At 33.0% G+C, this 26,729-nt stretch overlaps 2 protein-coding genes across 6 annotated transcripts in view; one reads left to right on the top strand and one right to left on the bottom strand.

Annotated features, from left to right (window-relative positions):
* Positions 1-4,929, bottom strand: part of LOC111614275 (transcriptional adapter 2B-like) — a 37,761-nt gene extending 32,832 nt beyond the window's left edge. For 2 of the 5 annotated variants that reach the window (XM_023355673.1, XM_023355740.1), the window contains exon 1: positions 4,630-4,929. In XM_023355673.1, coding sequence (XP_023211441.1) covers positions 4,630-4,764 — 135 coding nt within the window. In that variant the 5' untranslated portion in view covers positions 4,765-4,929. Of the gene's footprint in view, positions 1-3,131; positions 3,331-4,576 lie in introns of all 5 variants that reach the window. The other 3 variants (XR_002754928.1, XR_002754962.1, XR_002754940.1) reach the window with 3 other exon arrangements.
* A 13,627-nt stretch (positions 4,930-18,556) lies between these two features.
* The window catches only part of LOC111613900 (synaptosomal-associated protein 25-like), a 60,413-nt gene continuing 52,240 nt past the window's right edge, over positions 18,557-26,729 (top strand). Inside the window, exons 1-2 of the mRNA XM_023355420.1 lie at positions 18,557-18,644; positions 18,826-19,011. The gene's annotated coding sequence lies outside the window, so the exon portion shown is untranslated. The remainder of the gene's footprint in view (positions 18,645-18,825; positions 19,012-26,729) is intronic.

Below are 26,729 nucleotides of genomic sequence, written 5' to 3'. Positions count from 1 at the left end.
AGATATTTAAATATTTCATCTAGTGCAAATTTTTAGTAAGTGATGAACCTTGAAGATGGAGCACAGCTCTGAAAGCACTTGATTCTGACAATTTATATCTATAAAGTTCACTGAATACAGCAGTCTGTTGATTTCATTGCAGTATTATTTCCTTTTGTTACAATTTATTTGTGCAACACAGTTTTTGTTGCAGTATATTAGAAAAAAAATCAAAATATAGAAAACCACATAATGATAATCTTACCTGAGGGTTCAATTTTACAGTATTACACATAATATTAAACAAATTTGTAATTCAAAAATACAAACACCAATTCCATTAAAATACAATTTATTTTTTCCTTTTAAAAATAAATTTGTATTGTTTAGAAATTATTACTAATTTACTTTTCTATCAATAGCTTTTAAACATCTAAACAATTTTAGCCTGTCTAAGGCCATTCTTGGTGTATGATTTCTCTTCAAGGCAGAATTCAAACATAATTCAATAAGATGTAAAAATCAATTTTTTTGAATATCATTCATTAGACCAGGGGTGGCCAACCTTTTGCATACCATGCGCCAATTTTTGTGATAGACGAGTTCAGATGTGCAGAGGCGTACCGTGAGTGTTAGCAGCCCGGGGCGGAGAAAAATTTCGGCCACCCGTTAACTAGGTATTTCAATTTATAAGAAGAAACTATTTATAATCTATAATTCATAAGAGAACTATGTTACATGGGTAGCTACACTACCCGTATAAAGTAGTTCTATATGACATCAGTGGTGTAACGAATGCATAGTGTAACACGCAAGCACAAAAAAAAAAAAAGGTCAACAGGTCGATTGCACCGAACTGTGTATGCAATGAAGCCGAATCTGGCAATGTTGCTCAGAAACGACTAAAGCGCCACTTGTAATCGTCCAATGCGCCAAGTTTGGCGCATGCGCCACGTGTTGGCCACCCCTGCATTAGACCAATGGGAATGTTCTTCCAACATTAAACAACTTGAATTAAAGTTCATAAACAGCATACAAAACAAAATTTAAACTTCAAGTTTAAATTTCTTTTTTGTATGTCGTTCTTAGAATATCTAATCTAAAGTAGTTTGTACTGAAGATGACTCAAAAGGAGCTGAAAAAATTTTAAATATAAAAAAAATTAAAAATTCGATAACCTTAAAGAGCATGTACAGTAAAATCTGTCCAAAATGGAACCTGAGTAAAATGGAAACTTGCCTAAATGGGAAAAATCTTCAGAATAGAGCAATTATCTATGTTAAAAAAAAAAAAAAGCCTGTGCAAAACGGAAATCTGCCAAACCAGAAAAAATATTCAGTATAGTGCAATTCCAGTTTACACAGGTTTAACTGCATATAACTTTATGTGGAATGAAGCTTTAATTTTTAATTTATTTTATATTATTTTATATAATACAGTATATGTAAAAAAATTTATTCAATTGTTATATGTATATTTTATTTTGATTTCATTTTCAACAGTAAAATGCATTTCAGCATTAATTTTATGTTTTTTATTTTAAAAATTTGTCACAACATAAATTAGTTATGTAAATATATTGTAAAATGGAAAATGTTCCATAACTAAAACAGTTTGGAAAAATTTTTATCTACAAATTTAGTATTGTAAATGTTTTCAAATTATCACATTGGCTCTACTTTATATAATTAATAAATTCCTGCAAATTGAAGTTGGTCAGTCTTAAGAATGCTAAATTATCACCCTGGAACTGGATGCAGAATTGAAAGAAGTCTAATCATACCAGAAACAGGCAGATGCAAAACACCTATAGACAGACCAGAAAGCATTTGCTATACTGATGGTTGGGTGCAATTTGAAAAACTTGTAGACCTATAAATTCTCACTCTCATCTGTCTGTCAGTCTTTCCTTAATGTCAAGAACAGTGTTACATAAATTAATTTACAGACCAGATATGCTTAGAGGCAGTAGGCCCCGATTAACTATATATGAACTTGCAATGCAAACTGGAAGTCATGTTATTTCAATTCAACAAATTTCCCCTGAAAGAAGCTAGATAATGACCGGCACAACTAACAGAAAAGTAAGACGTACAGGAGCAAGACCAGGCATGGCCAACATATGGCCATGTAAAAAATTTATGTGGTCCGCGATTAATCTTTCAATATTAGCTACTTAAATCCGAATAGCTCGATGAAAAATTCTGACACCTAAAAAGAAATAAAAAAGGGTCAACAACTCACTGTGCATTTAGAGTTAATCTTCCATTACAAATCTCTTAAGTACAGCGTAGAATGTTGATAAAGCATGATAATGTGAAAAATGTATCTGTAATCTCTATGTACAATTTAGTCTCTACAGGGTGACACCACAATGAGATCTTGCACCACCTCAAAATCTTCCTAGGGCAGTCTCTGGTTTGACCCGTGAAAAAAGTTTTCTTTCTAATTCGGCCCAGGGGCAAAAACTGTTGGCCACCCCTGAACTACCCATAACATTAAATTCTACTATAAGCCAAAAACCTGTCCAATTCAGAAATAAGTTTTTGAGTAAAACAGTATAAAGTGAAAAATTAAAATTCTACTTACTGTGAAGTAAGTAAAATTACATCTAGGTATAATAATACAGAGAAAGATAAACTCTATTTCAAGAATGATTTTGAACATTTTCACAAAACAAAGGTCATGTGATGAGGGGATAAGGTCTGTGTTAATACCAGTCTTTATTGGAATTAACCAGGTGCAAATCCAAATACTTTTAAGAACTGAATGGCAACTCAATGCCAAAAACAAAGTTCTTCGTAGTAGTAATGAATGTAATGAGAATAAAGTAAGAAAGTGTTGCCAATTTGCCTGTTACAGACTATGGAATAGTTACTATGTAGTACTGAGTATTCAAGAAAACGTTGATTAACATGTTGATAATTACAGAGATCAAAGTCAACAATACAATATTATGTTAAAATTCTTCAAAAAGCACACTTTAAACAACCTTTAAAGTCCAGTAACATCAATTTTAATGTAAAAAAACTCTACATACCTTATATAAAGACTCTAAAAGTTGTTTAAAGTTTGTTTGTTATTTTTTTCCAGTATTGAGAAGGTAATACTTCAAAAACTCAGACAACAGAACAACTTGATTTCTATATTACCATAATGCTATTAGAAATTCCAGCAACAGAGAGAGACTAATTCTTGATTCTTGAATTGGCTTGTTTGATGTCATGCATGCTTACAAAGATCACGTCCAAGTATTTGAATACCCAGCACAAGTTCCTAATTCTTGCATTTCAATACTTCCATTTATATATTGGATCAGATGAAGTCATTTTGAATTAATTTAGATAAAACCTGGTAAAAAAATTTTACTATAAAAAACAAACATAATTATGTGACATTTATCTGGTATAGTTTAAACATAAAAAATAAAAAAAATACTGAAACCTGTTAAAAAAAATTGGTACTGTGCAATTCCAATTTAAACAGGCTTACTCCATTTTATAATTGCAATAAACTCATGTAAATTTTTTACTACATTTTAAAATGCCCATCACTGTTTTAAATAATAGATACCTGAGTTTTTTGTAAAAATGTGTGATAAGAACATAAATGAGAAATAGTCAAAGAATTGTCAAAATTAAAATGATAGTTATACCAGATAATTAATTAGCATAATCCACAAGTATTGGTGACATTTTGTACTAAATTCAATAATTATAAATTAATGATTAATTCAACTAAAGCTAGAAGAAAAAATTTGGTGTAGAGAGGGATTCAAAACAATAAGTACTGCACACCAGGCAGACGAAACTGTCAATCGCACTATCTAAACTTTTTGAGAGCCATTGCCAATTTTCCTAACAATATTCACTTGATTCATTCTGCTCGTGTTATTCTTTCCCGCTTCACAAGCCTCCGAAATTTTTAACGCCTCTCCTCCGTTACGCAAGAAAGAACTACAAGCATCAATCTACCAACGTTTGATACAGAGAGTATCAGACTACCATCTAAAAATGGGAAGCTGTGTAAATGTCATCTACAAGAGGTTAAGAATGCAAAATAAATTTACAAAAGAGTACCAAAGATTTTTTAGCAAAGTTTCCGGGAAACCCATAATCCGGTACACCGTCCGCCCAACAGAGATTTCGGAAGACGGAGGCCATCCGTCGCCACGCCGGGACCATGCGTTCCATCTGCCGAGCCCGGGTTTCACAATGCTGACACGCCGTCCGACAGAGTCGATTTGGCCCACCAAAGCAGCTCTACCGGCTAAAACACCCGACGTCCCCCTTTTAAATTTCAAAACAATATTTCCACCCGAGCGCCCAAACAACAAATGAAATAAATTTTATCGGAGAAAGGTGCATCTACCCGAGCATTTCGACTAGTGCATAACGCAAGCAACCGAAGTAGAAACGTTTACAATTATTACTATTGTCGAATTACGTCATAACTACGTCACAGCTAACATTCGATCAATTTATTCAAGAACATAACTTATTAACAGTTAGTAACGAACTACGAATAAGCAAAGAATAATTTAATTAAAGTAAAATATAAGAGAAGGTAAAAAGAGAAGAGTGTTGGAATTTCTCACCGTGTTTCGTAATTAAGGAAACGATTTTAATCTAGATCAATCTAGAGACTCACTTGTAAACAGAGATCGAAATCGGAGCAATCGGCACACTCGACTCTGATTCCCGCAATGTCTTCCTGACAATAATTACAATGATATTTGACAATAGCACCTGCGGTGAGAAGATTATAAGATGTGGTGAGTCTCATTCCGATCCGCTGATATATCGTCGAGCAGACGGACTGGCCATTAGTCGTACGTAATGCATACGAGCGATTCTACATTCAACGCCATCTTATTTCACAAACACTAATTCCCAAAGTGCATCGCCAATCAAATACCGTTACCCACAACACATTGCGAAACACGTCCGATCATTTCCGTGGTAATTATTTCGTCGCTCGTCAGATGGCGACACTATTTCGACGAAATTTTTTCGCTCTCTTTTATTTAATTTATTTTTTTTTTTCCTTGTATAAAACTATATAAAAATTGGAGATTTTGAAATTTTTATAATAACTACGGAATAATTTCTGCTAATTGCATTAAAAAACATTAATAGAATTTATGCGCAGTACGTAATATACCTGCGTCACGTACTAGGGTATTGTCGTTTGAGTGTAAATTAATTGCGTTGGTTAGAAGCGCGGAGCGATATTAGGAGAGTTCACTCGTCGAAATAAATATCGTTATTGTTAAACAAAAAAAAGAAAATAAAATATGTGTGGTATCCTTTTCCTAAGAAAACATCATACAGTAAAATTCGTGTAGGCCGGATTTACGCAGAACCGAAATGTTTTCAGTTTTAATCAGGTGTTATTTATCACCATTAAACTACACCAGATGTCATATAATCACAGTCGTACCTCGGACTTCGAACGCTAAACTCGACAAAAATTTGCTTCGGAGTTCGAACTATGCTTCAGAATTCGAACTGCGCTCGAATGAAAAATGCACTAGAAGCGTAAAATAAGCTTCTGAACAATAAATATAATCTCAAATTGGCAATAATATGTTAAAATTCACAACTGTTAGGGAGCTGTTTATAAATGGCGTCCAAATTGAAAGGGAAGGAGGGGGTTACAACGAGTCAGACAAAGTTGGATAAGGAGGAGTGGAGGTGTTAAGCTTCGGTGGACATCCAGGAGCGGATCTATATAGGGACTAATAGGGCTTAAGCTCTAGGCCTCCAAGTGTCAAGGGCCCACAAAAATTGAATTATTATAAATGTTTATACTTTTTTATTAACAATGAGCACTTATCGTCATTCAACACCATTTTACAAATAAATATATTTCAACTTTGTTTTTGATGTTATTAAAAATGAATTTTAAACCTCAATTTAAAGATTCCTAATCTAACAAAAAATGGGGCCCCCATTGGACTTCAATAAGCCCTAGGCCCCGAAGAACTTAGATCCGCCCCTATGGACATCTATTTGTTTTATTAAGTTTTATACATTTTATTATATTTATTTCAAAATTTCTTGTAAGTTTCGTTTCTACTTACTGTATCTGTCATTCGTAAAGTGATAAACGTTTTATGGGGGTCGAGTTTTGTTGGACGTGCGAAAACGGGAAGGTGTTAAAAATATACACTGGTGTGCAAAACTTAAACAACGATTGTTTTGCCATAACTCCGCAAGAAATCATCTGGGGGACATGAAATTCAGAATACAGAGTATTTTGTACTGTACTTAAAGGATAAAGAAAGCTAAGTAGCGTAAAAATGAATAGAACGCATACAGTATGGAATCAAACAAAAAAAGGCTTTATTGAAAGAGCAGCGTTGGTACAAACGATTGTCTGCCCAAGAGTGAGAACAACAAACAGATGTCTCTCAGTGAGGGGGATGATTTCCCTTAACTGCAATGGTTGCTTGGCACCGTCTCTCCATACTAAAAATCAGATTATCAAACGGTTGTTGAGGTAAGAGTGCCCATTCCTCAATGAGCATCTGTTTCAGTTGTTGGGTGTTCTCCAGCAGATATAATCATGCCGAAAGATGTCTCCCCAAAGCATCCCACACATGTTCTATGGAATTTAAATCAGCTGGCCAATCCATTCTAGTGATATCTTTACTAGGCCGGATGGCCGAGCGGTTAAGGTGGCATCCTACCGCTCTGGAGGACCGGAATCGAATCCTGTCGGGTCGAGAAATCCCCAGAAATTTTTCAATTTTTCGGGGGTAGTCCGGCACGGAGATGTCGGGCTCCATCCCTCACCACCCAGTCGCCCCATTGTGGACCTAGACGAACCCATAAAAACTCATAATAGTCCTGCTAAAAGAGACCCTCTTAATGCCCACAGGGCGGAAAGAGCTTTAAAAAAAGTGATATCTTCACCTTCACTTTTTAGAAGCTTCTCAACAGCACGAGTCTGATGTGTCCTGGAGTTATCATCCATAAACACGAAGTCTGCACTAATGGCACCTCAGAACAGATGCACGTGGGGAAGGATCACTTGTTGACAATAGCGATCTCTGGTAACAGTACTTCCATCAAAAATTTGAAGCTCAGTCCGCCCGTTCATCATAATGTCTCCCCAAATGAGCACACTACCTCTCTCCATATCAACTGGTATTGAGAATCGCTTGTTATAATGAAACGACTCTCATCTGTAAAGAAGACGCGACTCCATTGATAAGATGTCCAGTCTTTGTGTTCCTTATACCAGTGTAAAGGTGCTGCCGATGAGCAACTGTCAATGGGATGCAGCGTTCAGGACAACAGGTGAATAGGCCACTTTTATGAAGGCATCTGGCTACATTAAACGGTGACACTTTTTGTCCCGTTGCCATACGTAGCTGCTGAGCAATGTTGTCTGCTGATTGGTATTGACCCCTTTTCGCCTTCAGGACGATATATCAGTCACCCATTGGCACTGTTTTTTTTACGACCACCACCTACCTTTCCTACAGCTGCTTTGGAAGACTCTCCAAGCTCGTGAAACGACACTTTTGTTGATTCCTAGGCTACACTTGTCAAACTACGCTCCCCTCAAGCTTGCCAATCATTCTATAACGTGTAAAGTCATCCAGATGGTTTCTTCTAGTCATATTGCACGTACAAACTCACTTGAACTTGTAGCAAATGTCTTTAATAGCGCGTCTTTTCTCCTATTTGTTGTAGTCTTGCACTGTGTACGCGTTTTTCGTGTCCTCAGGTCACCTGTGATGTCTTTTTCCCAATAATTGCATACGAATCACCTTTCTACTGAACAGGGTGTTCATTGTACTGATCGTAAAAAGCCCTTTTCTACAATTTCATGGCTGTCTGCTTGAAAATTACATTGTTGCTTAAGTTTTTCACGCCAGTTTATGTAGACTACTCGTGTGAATGTCGATTGTGTAGTATTAAACTAATTAGATTTTAATTCGAATGGAAATTACTTAACGGTATCATTTTCTTTAAACTTTACTCAAATATACTTCGAAAGCAGTAAGAAAAATTTGGCATCTAATTTGTCGTCTCCCCCATTAGAAAAGCTTAAAAACGGGGAATAAATACGAAAAATAAGAGATTAATAAGAATATAAAAAAATTATAAATNAGTCATATACTGAGCAAAAGTTGTTTTGTCCAAACAGGATGTATACCAAATTAGACGTATTCTAAAGCAGACATATACTGAGGTACTGTACCACTATAGTTGGTTAATATAAAACCAACAAACTATATTACTCAGAGAACTTTACATATACAAATAGATTACAGCCAAGCACTTTTGGAGCTGTGCTCCGTCTTTAGTGTTCATCACTATTAAAATTTCACTATCAAATGGAATACTTGAACATGTGTCTAAAACTGAACATTAAAAAGAATGCTAAAGATATTTAAATATTTCATCTAGTGCAAATTTTTAGTAAGTGATGAACCTTGAAGATGGAGCACAGCTCTGAAAGCACTTGATTCTGACAATTTATATCTATAAAGTTCACTGAATACAGCAGTCTGTTGATTTCATTGCAGTATTATTTCCTTTTGTTACAATTTATTTGTGCAACACAGTTTTTGTTGCAGTATATTAGAAAAAAAATCAAAATATAGAAAACCACATAATGATAATCTTACCTGAGGGTTCAATTTTACAGTATTACACATAATATTAAACAAATTTGTAATTCAAAAATACAAACACCAATTCCATTAAAATACAATTTATTTTTTCCTTTTAAAAATAAATTTGTATTGTTTAGAAATTATTACTAATTTACTTTTCTATCAATAGCTTTTAAACATCTAAACAATTTTAGCCTGTCTAAGGCCATTCTTGGTGTATGATTTCTCTTCAAGGCAGAATTCAAACATAATTCAATAAGATGTAAAAATCAATTTTTTTGAATATCATTCATTAGACCAGGGGTGGCCAACCTTTTGCATACCATGCGCCAATTTTTGTGATAGACGAGTTCAGATGTGCAGAGGCGTACCGTGAGTGTTAGCAGCCCGGGGCGGAGAAAAATTTCGGCCACCCGTTAACTAGGTATTTCAATTTATAAGAAGAAACTATTTATAATCTATAATTCATAAGAGAACTATGTTACATGGGTAGCTACACTACCCGTATAAAGTAGTTCTATATGACATCAGTGGTGTAACGAATGCATAGTGTAACACGCAAGCACAAAAAAAAAAAAAGGTCAACAGGTCGATTGCACCGAACTGTGTATGCAATGAAGCCGAATCTGGCAATGTTGCTCAGAAACGACTAAAGCGCCACTTGTAATCGTCCAATGCGCCAAGTTTGGCGCATGCGCCACGTGTTGGCCACCCCTGCATTAGACCAATGGGAATGTTCTTCCAACATTAAACAACTTGAATTAAAGTTCATAAACAGCATACAAAACAAAATTTAAACTTCAAGTTTAAATTTCTTTTTTGTATGTCGTTCTTAGAATATCTAATCTAAAGTAGTTTGTACTGAAGATGACTCAAAAGGAGCTGAAAAAATTTTAAATATAAAAAAAATTAAAAATTCGATAACCTTAAAGAGCATGTACAGTAAAATCTGTCCAAAATGGAACCTGAGTAAAATGGAAACTTGCCTAAATGGGAAAAATCTTCAGAATAGAGCAATTATCTATGTTAAAAAAAAAAAAAAGCCTGTGCAAAACGGAAATCTGCCAAACCAGAAAAAATATTCAGTATAGTGCAATTCCAGTTTACACAGGTTTAACTGCATATAACTTTATGTGGAATGAAGCTTTAATTTTTAATTTATTTTATATTATTTTATATAATACAGTATATGTAAAAAAATTTATTCAATTGTTATATGTATATTTTATTTTGATTTCATTTTCAACAGTAAAATGCATTTCAGCATTAATTTTATGTTTTTTATTTTAAAAATTTGTCACAACATAAATTAGTTATGTAAATATATTGTAAAATGGAAAATGTTCCATAACTAAAACAGTTTGGAAAAATTTTTATCTACAAATTTAGTATTGTAAATGTTTTCAAATTATCACATTGGCTCTACTTTATATAATTAATAAATTCCTGCAAATTGAAGTTGGTCAGTCTTAAGAATGCTAAATTATCACCCTGGAACTGGATGCAGAATTGAAAGAAGTCTAATCATACCAGAAACAGGCAGATGCAAAACACCTATAGACAGACCAGAAAGCATTTGCTATACTGATGGTTGGGTGCAATTTGAAAAACTTGTAGACCTATAAATTCTCACTCTCATCTGTCTGTCAGTCTTTCCTTAATGTCAAGAACAGTGTTACATAAATTAATTTACAGACCAGATATGCTTAGAGGCAGTAGGCCCCGATTAACTATATATGAACTTGCAATGCAAACTGGAAGTCATGTTATTTCAATTCAACAAATTTCCCCTGAAAGAAGCTAGATAATGACCGGCACAACTAACAGAAAAGTAAGACGTACAGGAGCAAGACCAGGCATGGCCAACATATGGCCATGTAAAAAATTTATGTGGTCCGCGATTAATCTTTCAATATTAGCTACTTAAATCCGAATAGCTCGATGAAAAATTCTGACACCTAAAAAGAAATAAAAAAGGGTCAACAACTCACTGTGCATTTAGAGTTAATCTTCCATTACAAATCTCTTAAGTACAGCGTAGAATGTTGATAAAGCATGATAATGTGAAAAATGTATCTGTAATCTCTATGTACAATTTAGTCTCTACAGGGTGACACCACAATGAGATCTTGCACCACCTCAAAATCTTCCTAGGGCAGTCTCTGGTTTGACCCGTGAAAAAAGTTTTCTTTCTAATTCGGCCCAGGGGCAAAAACTGTTGGCCACCCCTGAACTACCCATAACATTAAATTCTACTATAAGCCAAAAACCTGTCCAATTCAGAAATAAGTTTTTGAGTAAAACAGTATAAAGTGAAAAATTAAAATTCTACTTACTGTGAAGTAAGTAAAATTACATCTAGGTATAATAATACAGAGAAAGATAAACTCTATTTCAAGAATGATTTTGAACATTTTCACAAAACAAAGGTCATGTGATGAGGGGATAAGGTCTGTGTTAATACCAGTCTTTATTGGAATTAACCAGGTGCAAATCCAAATACTTTTAAGAACTGAATGGCAACTCAATGCCAAAAACAAAGTTCTTCGTAGTAGTAATGAATGTAATGAGAATAAAGTAAGAAAGTGTTGCCAATTTGCCTGTTACAGACTATGGAATAGTTACTATGTAGTACTGAGTATTCAAGAAAACGTTGATTAACATGTTGATAATTACAGAGATCAAAGTCAACAATAGAATATTATGTTAAAATTCTTCAAAAAGCACACTTTAAACAACCTTTAAAGTCCAGTAACATAAATTTTAATGTAAAAATTACTATGTAGTACTGAGTATTCAAGAAAACGTTGATTAACATGTTGATAATTACAGAGATCAAAGTCAACAATACAATATTATGTTAAAATTCTTCAAAAAGCACACTTTAAACAACCTTTAAAGTCCAGTAACATAAATTTTAATGTAAAAATTACTATGTAGTACTGAGTATTCAAGAAAACGTTGATTAACATGTTGATAATTACAGAGATCAAAGTCAACAATACAATATTATGTTAAAATTCTTCAAAAAGCACACTTTAAACAACCTTTAAAGTCCAGTAACATCAATTTTAATGTAAAAAAACTCTACATACCTTATATAAAGACTCTAAAAGTTGTTTAAAGTTTGTTTGTTATTTTTTTCCAGTATTGAGAAGGTAATACTTCAAAAACTCAGACAACAGAACAACTTGATTTCTATATTACCATAATGCTATTAGAAATTCCAGCAACAGAGAGAGACTAATTCTTGATTCTTGAATTGGCTTGTTTGATGTCATGCATGCTTACAAAGATCACGTCCAAGTATTTGAATACCCAGCACAAGTTCCTAATTCTTGCATTTCAATACTTCCATTTATATATTGGATCAGATGAAGTCATTTTGAATTAATTTAGATAAAACCTGGTAAAAAAATTTTACTATAAAAAACAAACATAATTATGTGACATTTATCTGGTATAGTTTAAACATAAAAAATAAAAAAAATACTGAAACCTGTTAAAAAAAATTGGTACTGTGCAATTCCAATTTAAACAGGCTTACTCCATTTTATAATTGCAATAAACTCATGTAAATTTTTTACTACATTTTAAAATGCCCATCACTGTTTTAAATAATAGATACCTGAGTTTTTTGTAAAAATGTGTGATAAGAACATAAATGAGAAATAGTCAAAGAATTGTCAAAATTAAAATGATAGTTATACCAGATAATTAATTAGCATAATCCACAAGTATTGGTGACATTTTGTACTAAATTCAATAATTATAAATTAATGATTAATTCAACTAAAGCTAGAAGAAAAAATTTGGTGTAGAGAGGGATTCAAAACAATAAGTACTGCACACCAGGCAGACGAAACTGTCAATCGCACTATCTAAACTTTTTGAGAGCCATTGCCAATTTTCCTAACAATATTCACTTGATTCATTCTGCTCGTGTTATTCTTTCCCGCTTCACAAGCCTCCGAAATTTTTAACGCCTCTCCTCCGTTACGCAAGAAAGAACTACAAGCATCAATCTACCAACGTTTGATACAGAGAGTATCAGACTACCATCTAAAAATGGGAAGCTGTGTAAATGTCATCTACAAGAGGTTAAGAATGCAAAATAAATTTACAAAAGAGTACCAAAGATTTTTTAGCAAAGTTTCCGGGAAACCCATAATCCGGTACACCGTCCGCCCAACAGAGATTTCGGAAGACGGAGGCCATCCGTCGCCACGCCGGGACCATGCGTTCCATCTGCCGAGCCCGGGTTTCACAATGCTGACACGCCGTCCGACAGAGTCGATTTGGCCCACCAAAGCAGCTCTACCGGCTAAAACACCCGACGTCCCCCTTTTAAATTTCAAAACAATATTTCCACCCGAGCGCCCAAACAACAAATGAAATAAATTTTATCGGAGAAAGGTGCATCTACCCGAGCATTTCGACTAGTGCATAACGCAAGCAACCGAAGTAGAAACGTTTACAATTATTACTATTGTCGAATTACGTCATAACTACGTCACAGCTAACATTCGATCAATTTATTCAAGAACATAACTTATTAACAGTTAGTAACGAACTACGAATAAGCAAAGAATAATTTAATTAAAGTAAAATATAAGAGAAGGTAAAAAGAGAAGAGTGTTGGAATTTCTCACCGTGTTTCGTAATTAAGGAAACGATTTTAATCTAGATCAATCTAGAGACTCACTTGTAAACAGAGATCGAAATCGGAGCAATCGGCACACTCGACTCTGATTCCCGCAATGTCTTCCTGACAATAATTACAATGATATTTGACAATAGCACCTGCGGTGAGAAGATTATAAGATGTGGTGAGTCTCATTCCGATCCGCTGATATATCGTCGAGCAGACGGACTGGCCATTAGTCGTACGTAATGCATACGAGCGATTCTACATTCAACGCCATCTTATTTCACAAACACTAATTCCCAAAGTGCATCGCCAATCAAATACCGTTACCCACAACACATTGCGAAACACGTCCGATCATTTCCGTGGTAATTATTTCGTCGCTCGTCAGATGGCGACACTATTTCGACGAAATTTTTTCGCTCTCTTTTATTTAATTTATTTTTTTTTTTCCTTGTATAAAACTATATAAAAATTGGAGATTTTGAAATTTTTATAATAACTACGGAATAATTTCTGCTAATTGCATTAAAAAACATTAATAGAATTTATGCGCAGTACGTAATATACCTGCGTCACGTACTAGGGTATTGTCGTTTGAGTGTAAATTAATTGCGTTGGTTAGAAGCGCGGAGCGATATTAGGAGAGTTCACTCGTCGAAATAAATATCGTTATTGTTAAACAAAAAAAAGAAAATAAAATATGTGTGGTATCCTTTTCCTAAGAAAACATCATACAGTAAAATTCGTGTAGGCCGGATTTACGCAGAACCGAAATGTTTTCAGTTTTAATCAGGTGTTATTTATCACCATTAAACTACACCAGATGTCATATAATCACAGTCGTACCTCGGACTTCGAACGCTAAACTCGACAAAAATTTGCTTCGGAGTTCGAACTATGCTTCAGAATTCGAACTGCGCTCGAATGAAAAATGCACTAGAAGCGTAAAATAAGCTTCTGAACAATAAATATAATCTCAAATTGGCAATAATATGTTAAAATTCACAACTGTTAGGGAGCTGTTTATAAATGGCGTCCAAATTGAAAGGGAAGGAGGGGGTTACAACGAGTCAGACAAAGTTGGATAAGGAGGAGTGGAGGTGTTAAGCTTCGGTGGACATCCAGGAGCGGATCTATATAGGGACTAATAGGGCTTAAGCTCTAGGCCTCCAAGTGTCAAGGGCCCACAAAAATTGAATTATTATAAATGTTTATACTTTTTTATTAACAATGAGCACTTATCGTCATTCAACACCATTTTACAAATAAATATATTTCAACTTTGTTTTTGATGTTATTAAAAATGAATTTTAAACCTCAATTTAAAGATTCCTAATCTAACAAAAAATGGGGCCCCCATTGGACTTCAATAAGCCCTAGGCCCCGAAGAACTTAGATCCGCCCCTATGGACATCTATTTGTTTTATTAAGTTTTATACATTTTATTATATTTATTTCAAAATTTCTTGTAAGTTTCGTTTCTACTTACTGTATCTGTCATTCGTAAAGTGATAAACGTTTTATGGGGGTCGAGTTTTGTTGGACGTGCGAAAACGGGAAGGTGTTAAAAATATACACTGGTGTGCAAAACTTAAACAACGATTGTTTTGCCATAACTCCGCAAGAAATCATCTGGGGGACATGAAATTCAGAATACAGAGTATTTTGTACTGTACTTAAAGGATAAAGAAAGCTAAGTAGCGTAAAAATGAATAGAACGCATACAGTATGGAATCAAACAAAAAAAGGCTTTATTGAAAGAGCAGCGTTGGTACAAACGATTGTCTGCCCAAGAGTGAGAACAACAAACAGATGTCTCTCAGTGAGGGGGATGATTTCCCTTAACTGCAATGGTTGCTTGGCACCGTCTCTCCATACTAAAAATCAGATTATCAAACGGTTGTTGAGGTAAGAGTGCCCATTCCTCAATGAGCATCTGTTTCAGTTGTTGGGTGTTCTCCAGCAGATATAATCATGCCGAAAGATGTCTCCCCAAAGCATCCCACACATGTTCTATGGAATTTAAATCAGCTGGCCAATCCATTCTAGTGATATCTTTACTAGGCCGGATGGCCGAGCGGTTAAGGTGGCATCCTACCGCTCTGGAGGACCGGAATCGAATCCTGTCGGGTCGAGAAATCCCCAGAAATTTTTCAATTTTTCGGGGGTAGTCCGGCACGGAGATGTCGGGCTCCATCCCTCACCACCCAGTCGCCCCATTGTGGACCTAGACGAACCCATAAAAACTCATAATAGTCCTGCTAAAAGAGACCCTCTTAATGCCCACAGGGCGGAAAGAGCTTTAAAAAAAGTGATATCTTCACCTTCACTTTTTAGAAGCTTCTCAACAGCACGAGTCTGATGTGTCCTGGAGTTATCATCCATAAACACGAAGTCTGCACTAATGGCACCTCAGAACAGATGCACGTGGGGAAGGATCACTTGTTGACAATAGCGATCTCTGGTAACAGTACTTCCATCAAAAATTTGAAGCTCAGTCCGCCCGTTCATCATAATGTCTCCCCAAATGAGCACACTACCTCTCTCCATATCAACTGGTATTGAGAATCGCTTGTTATAATGAAACGACTCTCATCTGTAAAGAAGACGCGACTCCATTGATAAGATGTCCAGTCTTTGTGTTCCTTATACCAGTGTAAAGGTGCTGCCGATGAGCAACTGTCAATGGGATGCAGCGTTCAGGACAACAGGTGAATAGGCCACTTTTATGAAGGCATCTGGCTACATTAAACGGTGACACTTTTTGTCCCGTTGCCATACGTAGCTGCTGAGCAATGTTGTCTGCTGATTGGTATTGACCCCTTTTCGCCTTCAGGACGATATATCAGTCACCCATTGGCACTGTTTTTTTTACGACCACCACCTACCTTTCCTACAGCTGCTTTGGAAGACTCTCCAAGCTCGTGAAACGACACTTTTGTTGATTCCTAGGCTACACTTGTCAAACTACGCTCCCCTCAAGCTTGCCAATCATTCTATAACGTGTAAAGTCATCCAGATGGTTTCTTCTAGTCATATTGCACGTACAAACTCACTTGAACTTGTAGCAAATGTCTTTAATAGCGCGTCTTTTCTCCTATTTGTTGTAGTCTTGCACTGTGTACGCGTTTTTCGTGTCCTCAGGTCACCTGTGATGTCTTTTTCCCAATAATTGCATACGAATCACCTTTCTACTGAACAGGGTGTTCATTGTACTGATCGTAAAAAGCCCTTTTCTACAATTTCATGGCTGTCTGCTTGAAAATTACATTGTTGCTTAAGTTTTTCACGCCAGTTTATGTAGACTACTCGTGTGAATGTCGATTGTGTAGTATTAAACTAATTAGATTTTAATTCGAATGGAAATTACTTAACGGTATCATTTTCTTTAAACTTTACTCAAATATACTTCGAAAGCAGTAAGAAAAATTTGGCATCTAATTTGTCGTCTCCCCCATTAGAAAAGCTTAAAAACGGGGAATAAATACGAAAAATAAGAGATTAATAAGAATATAAAAAAATTATAAATTAATTCTTTAAAATTTTCAGTATTTTTGACTAGAAAGCTTATTAATTTTTCGTTTACAAAAATTTACGAAGAAATTTATTTTAAAAAATGTAAACTTTAAATGTTTTAATAACATTCGCGGCCTACAGATGTCATCGTAATCGCGGCATTTTTTTTTTTTTTGCCAGCAGGAAAATTAAATAGTTATTTAATTATTTAAAATATTTTTCTCGAATAACGATAAATTATTTATTTAATAATTATTTTTAATAGTCGAATTGATTAATAATAAAAAAAAACTCCACGTCTCGTTAAACTCGGAATTCGTCACGCTTTTACGATATTAAAATACACATTACTAATAAATAAATATGTTTGAAATTTTGTCGAGTAAGAAAAGGACAATTATAAGCATTTTTAACCGAAGATAAATATCAGAAATTTTTAGGTTAATTAGTTTATCGGTTTTTTCATATTTACAAAACGATAAGTACGGGACTGTATTTTTTGGTGTTATCGCTTCTATTGTTTGCAAATGACGAAGGATGATTCACAACTTCTTTAATTTCAGATTTTGTTGCTTATTTTTATGGGTTTTTTTTTCGAAAATATCGAGGAAATAAATTTACTCTTTGATATTTACAATATAGGAATGTATACATGTATACGTAGCGAGTATACTGCAAATATATATATATGTATACAGTATATTAAAAACGAAGTATAAATTTTTTATTTAAAAATGGATAAAGTTGTTTACCTTCTGTCAGAAATTTGTCATAAACGTGGAAATATCTTAAGATAGAAGAATTTATTAAATACTCAACATAAAAATTCTGTATTTAGTCTAATTTATAAAGAAAATGTTAAGAAAATTGTAAAATATCGCCAGTGAATTTTATAAATATTTGTTACTTTAACATCAGAAAAATATTTGTTTTATTCCCCGGTGACGAGTATAATTTGTGTATTTAAAATTCTGATGTTACGCGATGTATTATACTTTGACGTAGTCGTATGTAATCGGAACAACTGGTAGTTTTGCCTTTCTTTCTTTTCTTTTTTACCTTATTTTTAAAGGATCGAATTAATTTAAACTACTGTAAAATGATAAAACGAATATTTTTTTAAAGATAAGTTTAAAAAAAAGAACGTGTCAACGAAAACATATAATGCATTGTTACAGATCGTATCGGTAGGTGTTAGTTGTAATCTATAACAGATAATATTACCGGCGTCGGCAACAAAAAGGTCATCATAATATAATTCAAAACCTTTCCAGTGTAAAATGAGGATTCTGTGTCTGACGTAAAGTGCATTTTCTATCCATTTTTAATGCCCACCGTTACAGAATAAACGAAAAAAAAAAAAAACGATAACGAAGCGTTCACCATGTTTATTTATTCGAAAAATGAAATATCGACCGCATTTCGATTTACCAATCATCCCACAAACTTTTGCTATTTTGTTATAATTTTTTTAATAAAAATTAATATCGTGTCTTATAATAATGCCTTTCATTAAACTGTTATCCGAAATCGAAATAAAATTACCCTATCGCGTTTATTTGTTATTATTATTTTTTTTTATTTAAAAATAAACGGAAATATTTAAAAATAATTAACGAATGACGAATATTGGATAATAATATAAATTTTTAAAAAATGATATCGAAATTAGAAGGAAAAATGTGACGAAACTCGGATTTATTCAACAGTTAGCCTTGAATTTCTTTTTTGTTAAATCTTTTGGTCTCGTGCCAAAATTCTATTCTCGTTCTCGTACGCAACAGGTTGATCGTTTCGCGTTTTAAACATTTATATCCCGTCTTTTTTTCCCATTTTTTTGCCGTCTCACTCTAACATCTTACGGTATTTTATTTATTTTTATTTTTATCATATGTTACTAAACAACATACGTAACCTTTGTATATATTTTTAGCAGAAAGTATAACGAAATAATTTATTTAATTATATTAATTTATAAGAAGTTTCAAAATCGAATTTTAAGCTTCATCTAGACAAATATATTAAAGTGAAAAAAATCCATTAGGGGAGAGAATGAGTAATGTAGGAAAAATCGTCCATTGTATCCCGATTGGTGTCGCTTCGTTAGGTGGAAGTTCCATTTGTGACGTGACGTCATAAGGATCGAGACGAGGATTTCGACGTGGAGGAGTCATTGGTCTGTCATTTTTGCGGTCGAAAGTCGAAGTTGTCTTTATCTTAAACTAAATTGGTGAGTATTTGTCGTTATCCATGCGTTTATAAATGTTAATTATAAATGGAAGTAAGTTATTAACTTATAAGATGAAATAAGTTTGACTTCCTAGGCGATGTTTAGTCCGTCGACATCGTAATCGGATATATTTATATATTACGACTTAAATTTAGTTACGTCGTCGTCTTTAAGATCGATGTCTTCTTTCTTGAACGTTCACCTTTAACTAAATCGATATTTACTCTATAATCGTCGAACGACACCTTAAACGTCGCTCCCGTCGCTTTTCCACACTTTCTATCCGGTCCAAAAAGAAATTAAGTTAAATTTTAAGTAAATAAGAAGCGAGAAGTTGGTAAAACGAAAATAAATAAATAAAATCTATTCTCGTACGAGTTGAAGTTTATACGTCAAAATAATAAATTAGTCGTTGCCCACAATTTTGATTTTAATAAGTAATTAGTATCATAAAGAGTTCATTATGAATGGGAGAAAATGGAAGAATATTTTGTATTGATCCAAATTTTGATTTGACACCTGTTGCCTGTTTGGGTTCGTAGATGAAAAATTAGAGATTTACAAGTGCCGAATCAAGTTTAAAATTTAAGATGGATGATTTTTTTTTTCTCTCTCTCTCTCTCTCTGATGGTGTCTAAAATTTGTTTATAGTGGATAAATATTAAATTGAAAATATCAGGAAAATGTTAAATTTTGGCGTGTTGTTGTTGCGGTAAGTTACGTGAAAATTGTATATAGAATTTTCTATGTTATAGAATTATGTTTTTTATAACTTGTCGACTGTCGTACGCTATTGATTTAGTAAATTTCGGATGATGTATTGATAATTTTAAGTGCGTTTATCGAGTCGTGGAAAAGCTTACGTTTTTAATGTCGATTTGCGTAATAAAAATGCCGTCGGACGAGTTAATAGGTATAATCTGACGGCGGTGTTGTTTTGAACCGTTTGTGAAAGACGAATAATACGGTATTTCGGTATGAGAATAGAAGTAAAATGGCAGAAGCACATAATGCCAAATGTGTTGGTCACTTTAAGAATATTGTAAGGTATTAATAGTCGATGTGATTACTAGAAATCTTATTTTTATATAATAGAAATCAAAGAGTTTTTGTTTGCTTTATTTTGAATTATCAGTGAATGACTATTTAAAAAGAGCTTTGGTATAAAAATTATTTTGGATGGTGGACATTTGCTTAACTAGTAGCTTGCTATGTGCGATAAAAGAATTTAGTTAATTATTGAGTTTATTACTTTAAGCTTGTGGTTCTTGATTTGAGATCCACTTTAACTGTTCCACAAAAAAACCAAATATACAATTAAAAATTGTTTCAAAAGAAAAATCAATATAGTGTAAAATAATTTTTGTATGGGAATGTAATCGGCAAATGCCAATGATGACGTATACTAGACCAAGGGTGGGCAACCTTTTTTATAACATGGGCCAGAATAAATTTTACATTTTTCCATGGGCCATAGTAGTTAATTGACGCCTTGTGACCTGTAAATTTTTAGTCTGCAAATATGAAATAAATAAATAAATAAATAAAAAGAAATTAATTACTACAGTCAACCTCCCTTATAACACTGTTGATTATTCCATTTTATATGAATTCCGTGTTGTATGAGTCACTTAGATTTTACAAATGCGTGTGCCGGGCTGTGAACGGCTCACCTATTTGTAAAATCTAAGTGACTTTAAACACAATAAAAACAGCACTATGTAGTTGGATACGACAGACATTACATTTTCTAATTGCATAGCTTTTGCACATAGATTTTCTTGATGGATTTAGAAAAATTCTGTTCTCCCATTTTTTGTTTGAATAAGGAAATGACTCCCTTATTTTTTCCTGTCATTGCTGCCACAACACTTCAGAAAATAATATTCAATTTAAACTAGATGAATTACATCAAAAAATATTTATTTATAATTTCTTCTAAACATCTCGCGGGCCGGGGGTTGCCCACCGTTGTACTAGACCGAGTGCAATCTTGATTTCAAAAGGATTTGCCTCCCCTCTTTAAAGCTGATGTTCTGCAGGAAAAAAAAAAACATCAAAGTTTAGTGTTCCCTGACTTCAAAAAGATTGAGAACCTTTGCTTTAAGCTATTCAAAGTTGCAGTAAGCAGGAATATAAATTTATTTACATTATTAATATATTTATTATAATGTAAATATAATTTTTTTTATATATAGTGAAACAACATATGTTAACTAACACAAACATATGCATGCATATGTTTGTGTTATTTAACATATATTATTATACAAATTAATATAAAAATAACTTAAAGTAAAATTTGTTTATTTTTGGTCGCATGTTTCCCTATCCTTATTTACTTTGTTCAAATAGCCTCATTTAATCTGTTTTGCTTAGCACTTTGTCATCTAGGAACGTATCCCATGTTAAGTGGGGTCGTACTGTATATCTACTTAACAATGTCGTGGGTTTCGATAAATTCTTAGACTTATTAGTTTGAAAATAGACCAACAGGCCTTTGGGATGCCTAAATATTCGTGATATTTCTAGCTCTTGTAGAGCTTTCTGCCGGGAGAGTGGGAAGTAGAAGATAATCAGGACAGTGACTCCAAACAATCAGCTGATTAGACAGATGACTTTTTTGTAAAAGTGAAGAATAGTAAAACAAAATTGATGTCAAGAATGTGGTAAGATTGTCTGCAAGAAAGTCATTTAATCACTAAATGTGTCATGTACAAAGACTAGCAACAGATGGAGGGGAGTGACCTATTTTTAATTATCTAGATGCTTTATAACTGCATTTGTTCAATGAAAAGCTGCAAGATTAATTCCCTGTTATAGTGTATTCATATTTAAAAGTGCAAATTAAATATTGGAGGATATGAAGTAATATTATGTATGCGGTGTAATAACCACTATTTGCCCTCTTGTAAACTCTAAAAGGTATGTCCACCAAAAGGTAGAGAGAGCATTCTCCTGTTTTATGTTAGTGGAATGCCTATTAACTTAGTATTGGATAGTAGAGCAGTCCTTTTAAATAAGTATCATGTCAGCAGCAATCCTCATAATGGAGCACTATTCTAAGGAAGACTTATAAGGGTATCTTTAATCTTGCATTATATCATCTTTCAGCACATGACAGCAGGGCGCTCTATACTCTGGTATATGTCATATATATAGATATTTGATGAAACTTTCCATTGTCAGTTTTCTAATAAATTAACAGTCAAAAGATTTCTTACAGAATCATAATGAACGGGTTTTATTGGACACACACCAGAACCAATATATATTAAAAAGGTATCATAAAATATACTGTACTAGCTGTTACCTGCAACTTCGCCTACGTGGATTTTGCAAGCAAACCCCATTTATATTCAATATTTCAACAACTGTAGTAATTGTTATATAACACCTACCACTGAGAATAATGAGAATTGCTGAGAATCAAACAAACTATTTTCAATTTGATCAATTTTCTGGAACGTTTACAATTGTTCTATAATTGAAGCAATATGCAATAACAAATTTGAATTTAAAACAATTTGAACATTTGGTTGAAAAATCAAAATATATAAAAATATTTATAACAATGTCTGAAATGTTATCAATTTAAGGGAAAGTATGGGAATCAATTTCAAAAGCAGTTCTTCAGGTTAAGCATTAATGCTCTCCCTCTCCTCCATGGGGAAATTTTGAAAAATCCCTTCTTAGTGTGCATTCTCATGGCGTACCTACTACAACACAGATAAAAACAAAAAATCGCATTTAAAAATAGTACAGTAGAAGTCGTTTGTCCAGTTAAGCCTTAATGCTCTCCCTCGTGGGGGAATTTCAAAAAATCCCATCTTAGTGTGCATTTTCGTGACATAACCTAACTGTGTACCGAATTTCACCTCTTTTAGATTCAACAGTTTGCTCTTGGCACTGATGAATCAATCAGTGACTCAGTCAGTCAGTCAGGACAAGTAATTTTATTTATTTAGATATAAGCAAACAATCCCCATCACATATATGACCTCATCTTGAGTGGATAGGGCAAGAAGTGATTGACCAGATTTGGAGTCACTTTAAGGCAGTAGTGTACTTGTTTGTTTTTATACTGTATGTCCCATCAGAGAGCATTCAGAAATTTTGGAACAATGATGCTCACATCTTTTCAGCTAAGCCACCTACTGTATTTCTGGAAAGAAGTGAAAATAATTAACTAGTAAATGTACTGTATTTACTAGTTGCTGAATAGAATAATAAAATTGATGCTTTATAGGAGCTGATTCATGGAGAGTTACAGGTGGTTAAGCTTTTCCCATTAAAGCAAAAAAATTAAAATTTATTTTTTCACATTAAAACATTTATGATGGCAAATGTGATTGATTAGATCATTTGCAATACAATCATCTGGCACATATTAATAAAGGTCCTTATTAAATATTTGTATTTTTTAAATTTTTGAGTTATCTGTTCTTTTGGATTCTTAGTAGAGTAGAGTAGGATTCTTCTGGATCAGCTACTGATGATATAAGAATGAAAACTAATATGTAACTACAGTAAAATTATTTGACAATGAATTTTCATGTTTCCTAGAATGTTATAAGTTATGTAGAGTTCCTAAGACATAAGAAAAGCAAAGAAAATTGAATACCATTAACAATTCCAGGGGGATCTTGTTACTTCAGATAAGAGAGCAATTCGAAGGATGCTATCTTAGCAGATTCAACTGCATATCTCAAAAGATCTGGAAATTTAGCAAGTACAGTTATTCCTCAATTTCTGCATGGAATTGATTTTACAATTCCCCCATGGTTATCAAAACCTGCAAATGTTAAAATCCCTTACATAGAATGGTGGGAATCTCTGGTAATGGGTGTCTGAAAAAAATCCACACACAATATCTCTAGCTTACAGCCAATAATTTTTATCGATGCGCCATGTTCTATAATTTGAAAATGCATTTCATGCACTTGAACATTCTAGAATCTTTTCCTGAAATTGATTTTTTTGCTTCTTTCAAAATGGAAATGAAGGATGCTTTATGCCTAAGAATGTACAACTATTACATATTAAATAAAACATCAGGGAAAGGGTTACTGTAAACCATTTTGCAAATGAAAAAATTTCAAAACAGATTATATTGATCCTTTACCATTTCAAAACAAGATTACCATCACAGTGAAGAAAAGGATTTGGTAGTAAAGTGAAAATTCTAATGAAAACTAAGAAGTAAGGATTGAAGTTAGCCAATATTTTTTAAAATTATATTTAACTACAAATGAAAATAATCACTATTGGTATGTAGTTGATATTTATATGAATTTACACATAATACTTTGTAATATACAGTACTGTACATGTAATAATGAGACATTATCTAGAGGTAAATTTTTATATCTTTTGTAGTACAGTAATTATTTTGTTAGGTTGTACTGTAGATTTTCTTTTGCTCAAAATGTGTTAAAAGATTTTTAATAGATTAATTAATTAATATGTAGTAATCTATTATGAGTTGTGAATAACCAGAATTCATAAAACTTGTCAGTTTTGGTAACTCGTCTTCTCAATCTACAATAAGGCAATTTCAGGATTACTGTAGTGTGTTTTATACTAATGAAATCTCCTCCACACCTGCCAAAGTAAAGTTTTACAAGATGAAGAAATTTGAGGGCAAAGTTTTGGTTTGGATTATAATGAAAACAAAAGGATTAAGTTAAACCCTAATCAGAAAATGAAGTTTTCCTATTGATGACCACCAATATTTAAATACATGTATATGATGATGCCTGATTCCTCACATTGGAAATAACTATTCTCAAGCAGAATGTCTTTTGGTGAGTTCAGACAAGTTCCCACTATTCCAGAAACTGTTTTACCTCCAACAAGAAACCATCATCATTGTGAAAAAGGAGGACAGCCTTGCAAAAGTACTAAAAATTACAATAGTTGATCATTTTTGCACAGTTCTCATGGCAACCATTTACAAAACTGGGTGGAAGGAAAAAAGAATTGTATATGATACCATCTGAAAAATGTGAACAAAAGTCTTGTATAGAAACTGGCACATTCAAAGTTTAATCAACTGTGCTTGTTGACAGAGGACATAGAATTACAAAAAAAATAAAATATAATGTACATCTTTTCATCACCTTTCAAATGACTATTTAGCAGAGGTGCAGAATATTTTCAGGACCAAAATATTCCCTAAACATGCACAAAATTTTCTCAAAAATTATTGCTCACTAGCATGCAAAGTAAATCAATAATTTAAAAATGAATTAAAATTTAAAATTAATGAACTAATAATTATTGCTATGTAGTTTGGAAAATTCAAATTAAATCATACAAATAATTAAATAAACCTATATAGAACTAATACTGTACTGGATAAAATAAAGTATAACATAAAAAAAAACCAAAAATCCTGCAAATTAAATAGACCTACCTTATAATTTGTTGTGCAACACTAAACTGATAAATTAACATAAAATTTTTTTTTTAATTAAAAAAAAAACACTTTAAGTACATCATTATCATCAGAGGATAGCATATAGTTATAAACTTGATGTAATATGTTGATTGATAGAAAACAAATTGAAGTTGTCATCAATGCCACAAATTATTATTATTAGCATGGGATAATAATTAACAGACTTTTTGATGTTCAAAAGCTCAATTTCTGTTTGATGACAATGGCCTTGCAATTTTTTTCTGAAAGATTATTTAAGAAATACACTAATTTTTTGGAAGAAAGATAAACATTGAGTTTATGACCAACTCTTTCATTATATTATTATTTGAAAGTGCAACCACATTTTTATGATATTTTAAAATATACAGTAGAATCATGTTTTAACGAATTGCTCAGGCCTCCAAAAATCATCCATTGTTCTGAAAGTCTGTTATATTGAGAACAAATGATTTCCTATGTACCCAGGAAAATATCCATTATTTAACCCTCTACATATAAGAAATACCTGTACTTTAAATCATTGTCTGTTGAGATCTCTCTTTTTTTATTATATAGAAATGTGTATGTTACAAGATTGTATATTGTGCCTTGTGTGTGTGAGATAAAGCTGATGGAAACTGTATACACTGTAAGCACAAAAAAAGATGATCATTAGCACTTCATTCAACTTAACAATTTGTTAAAAAGCTTTCAATTTTTCTGCCTACTGAATACAACAACCACTTGATATTAGCAATGTCATGTACAGCCTGTTTGTTTACATTGAACAATGAAACTTGTTAAGAAAATCTTCACAATTTGGAAAGACTTGGTAATTATTTCGGCACATATTTGTACCTGCGTCATAATGTTCACTAGGTGGCTCCTCCACAATTGTATCAGTCTGCTGACTCTCCTCATACAATTCTTTAATTATACAGTACAGTACATATCCCAGATGTTTCAAATTCATCATCAAACTGTATAAGTTCTCGAACACCCAAATATTAACATTGAAAAGAACAAGAAGTTTACAATAGATGGGGCTAGGAAAAAAAATCCATTATTCCTAGTTATGGATCTGCTAAAAGGAGGTAAAATTACATTTATTTGGTGGGGAAATCTGTTGTTCCACAATCTGTTAAAATGAGATTCTACTGTATTTCAATGTTAACATTTTTTTATTTTATAATAAATCTATAAAAAATAAAGGAAAATAATGCTTATAAAATGATGATAAAACTTCTATATAGCTGTTAAATCAAGATAATTCAGTTACATTTTAAATGCAGTT

This window comes from Centruroides sculpturatus, unplaced genomic scaffold, assembly GCF_000671375.1.
Source record: "Centruroides sculpturatus isolate CEXI.00-Female unplaced genomic scaffold, Cexi_2.0 scaffold18, whole genome shotgun sequence".
Classification (NCBI taxonomy): domain Eukaryota; kingdom Metazoa; phylum Arthropoda; class Arachnida; order Scorpiones; family Buthidae; genus Centruroides; species Centruroides sculpturatus.
Note: the sequence above shows the minus strand (reverse complement) of the source record. Positions and strands in the feature narration are given on the sequence as shown.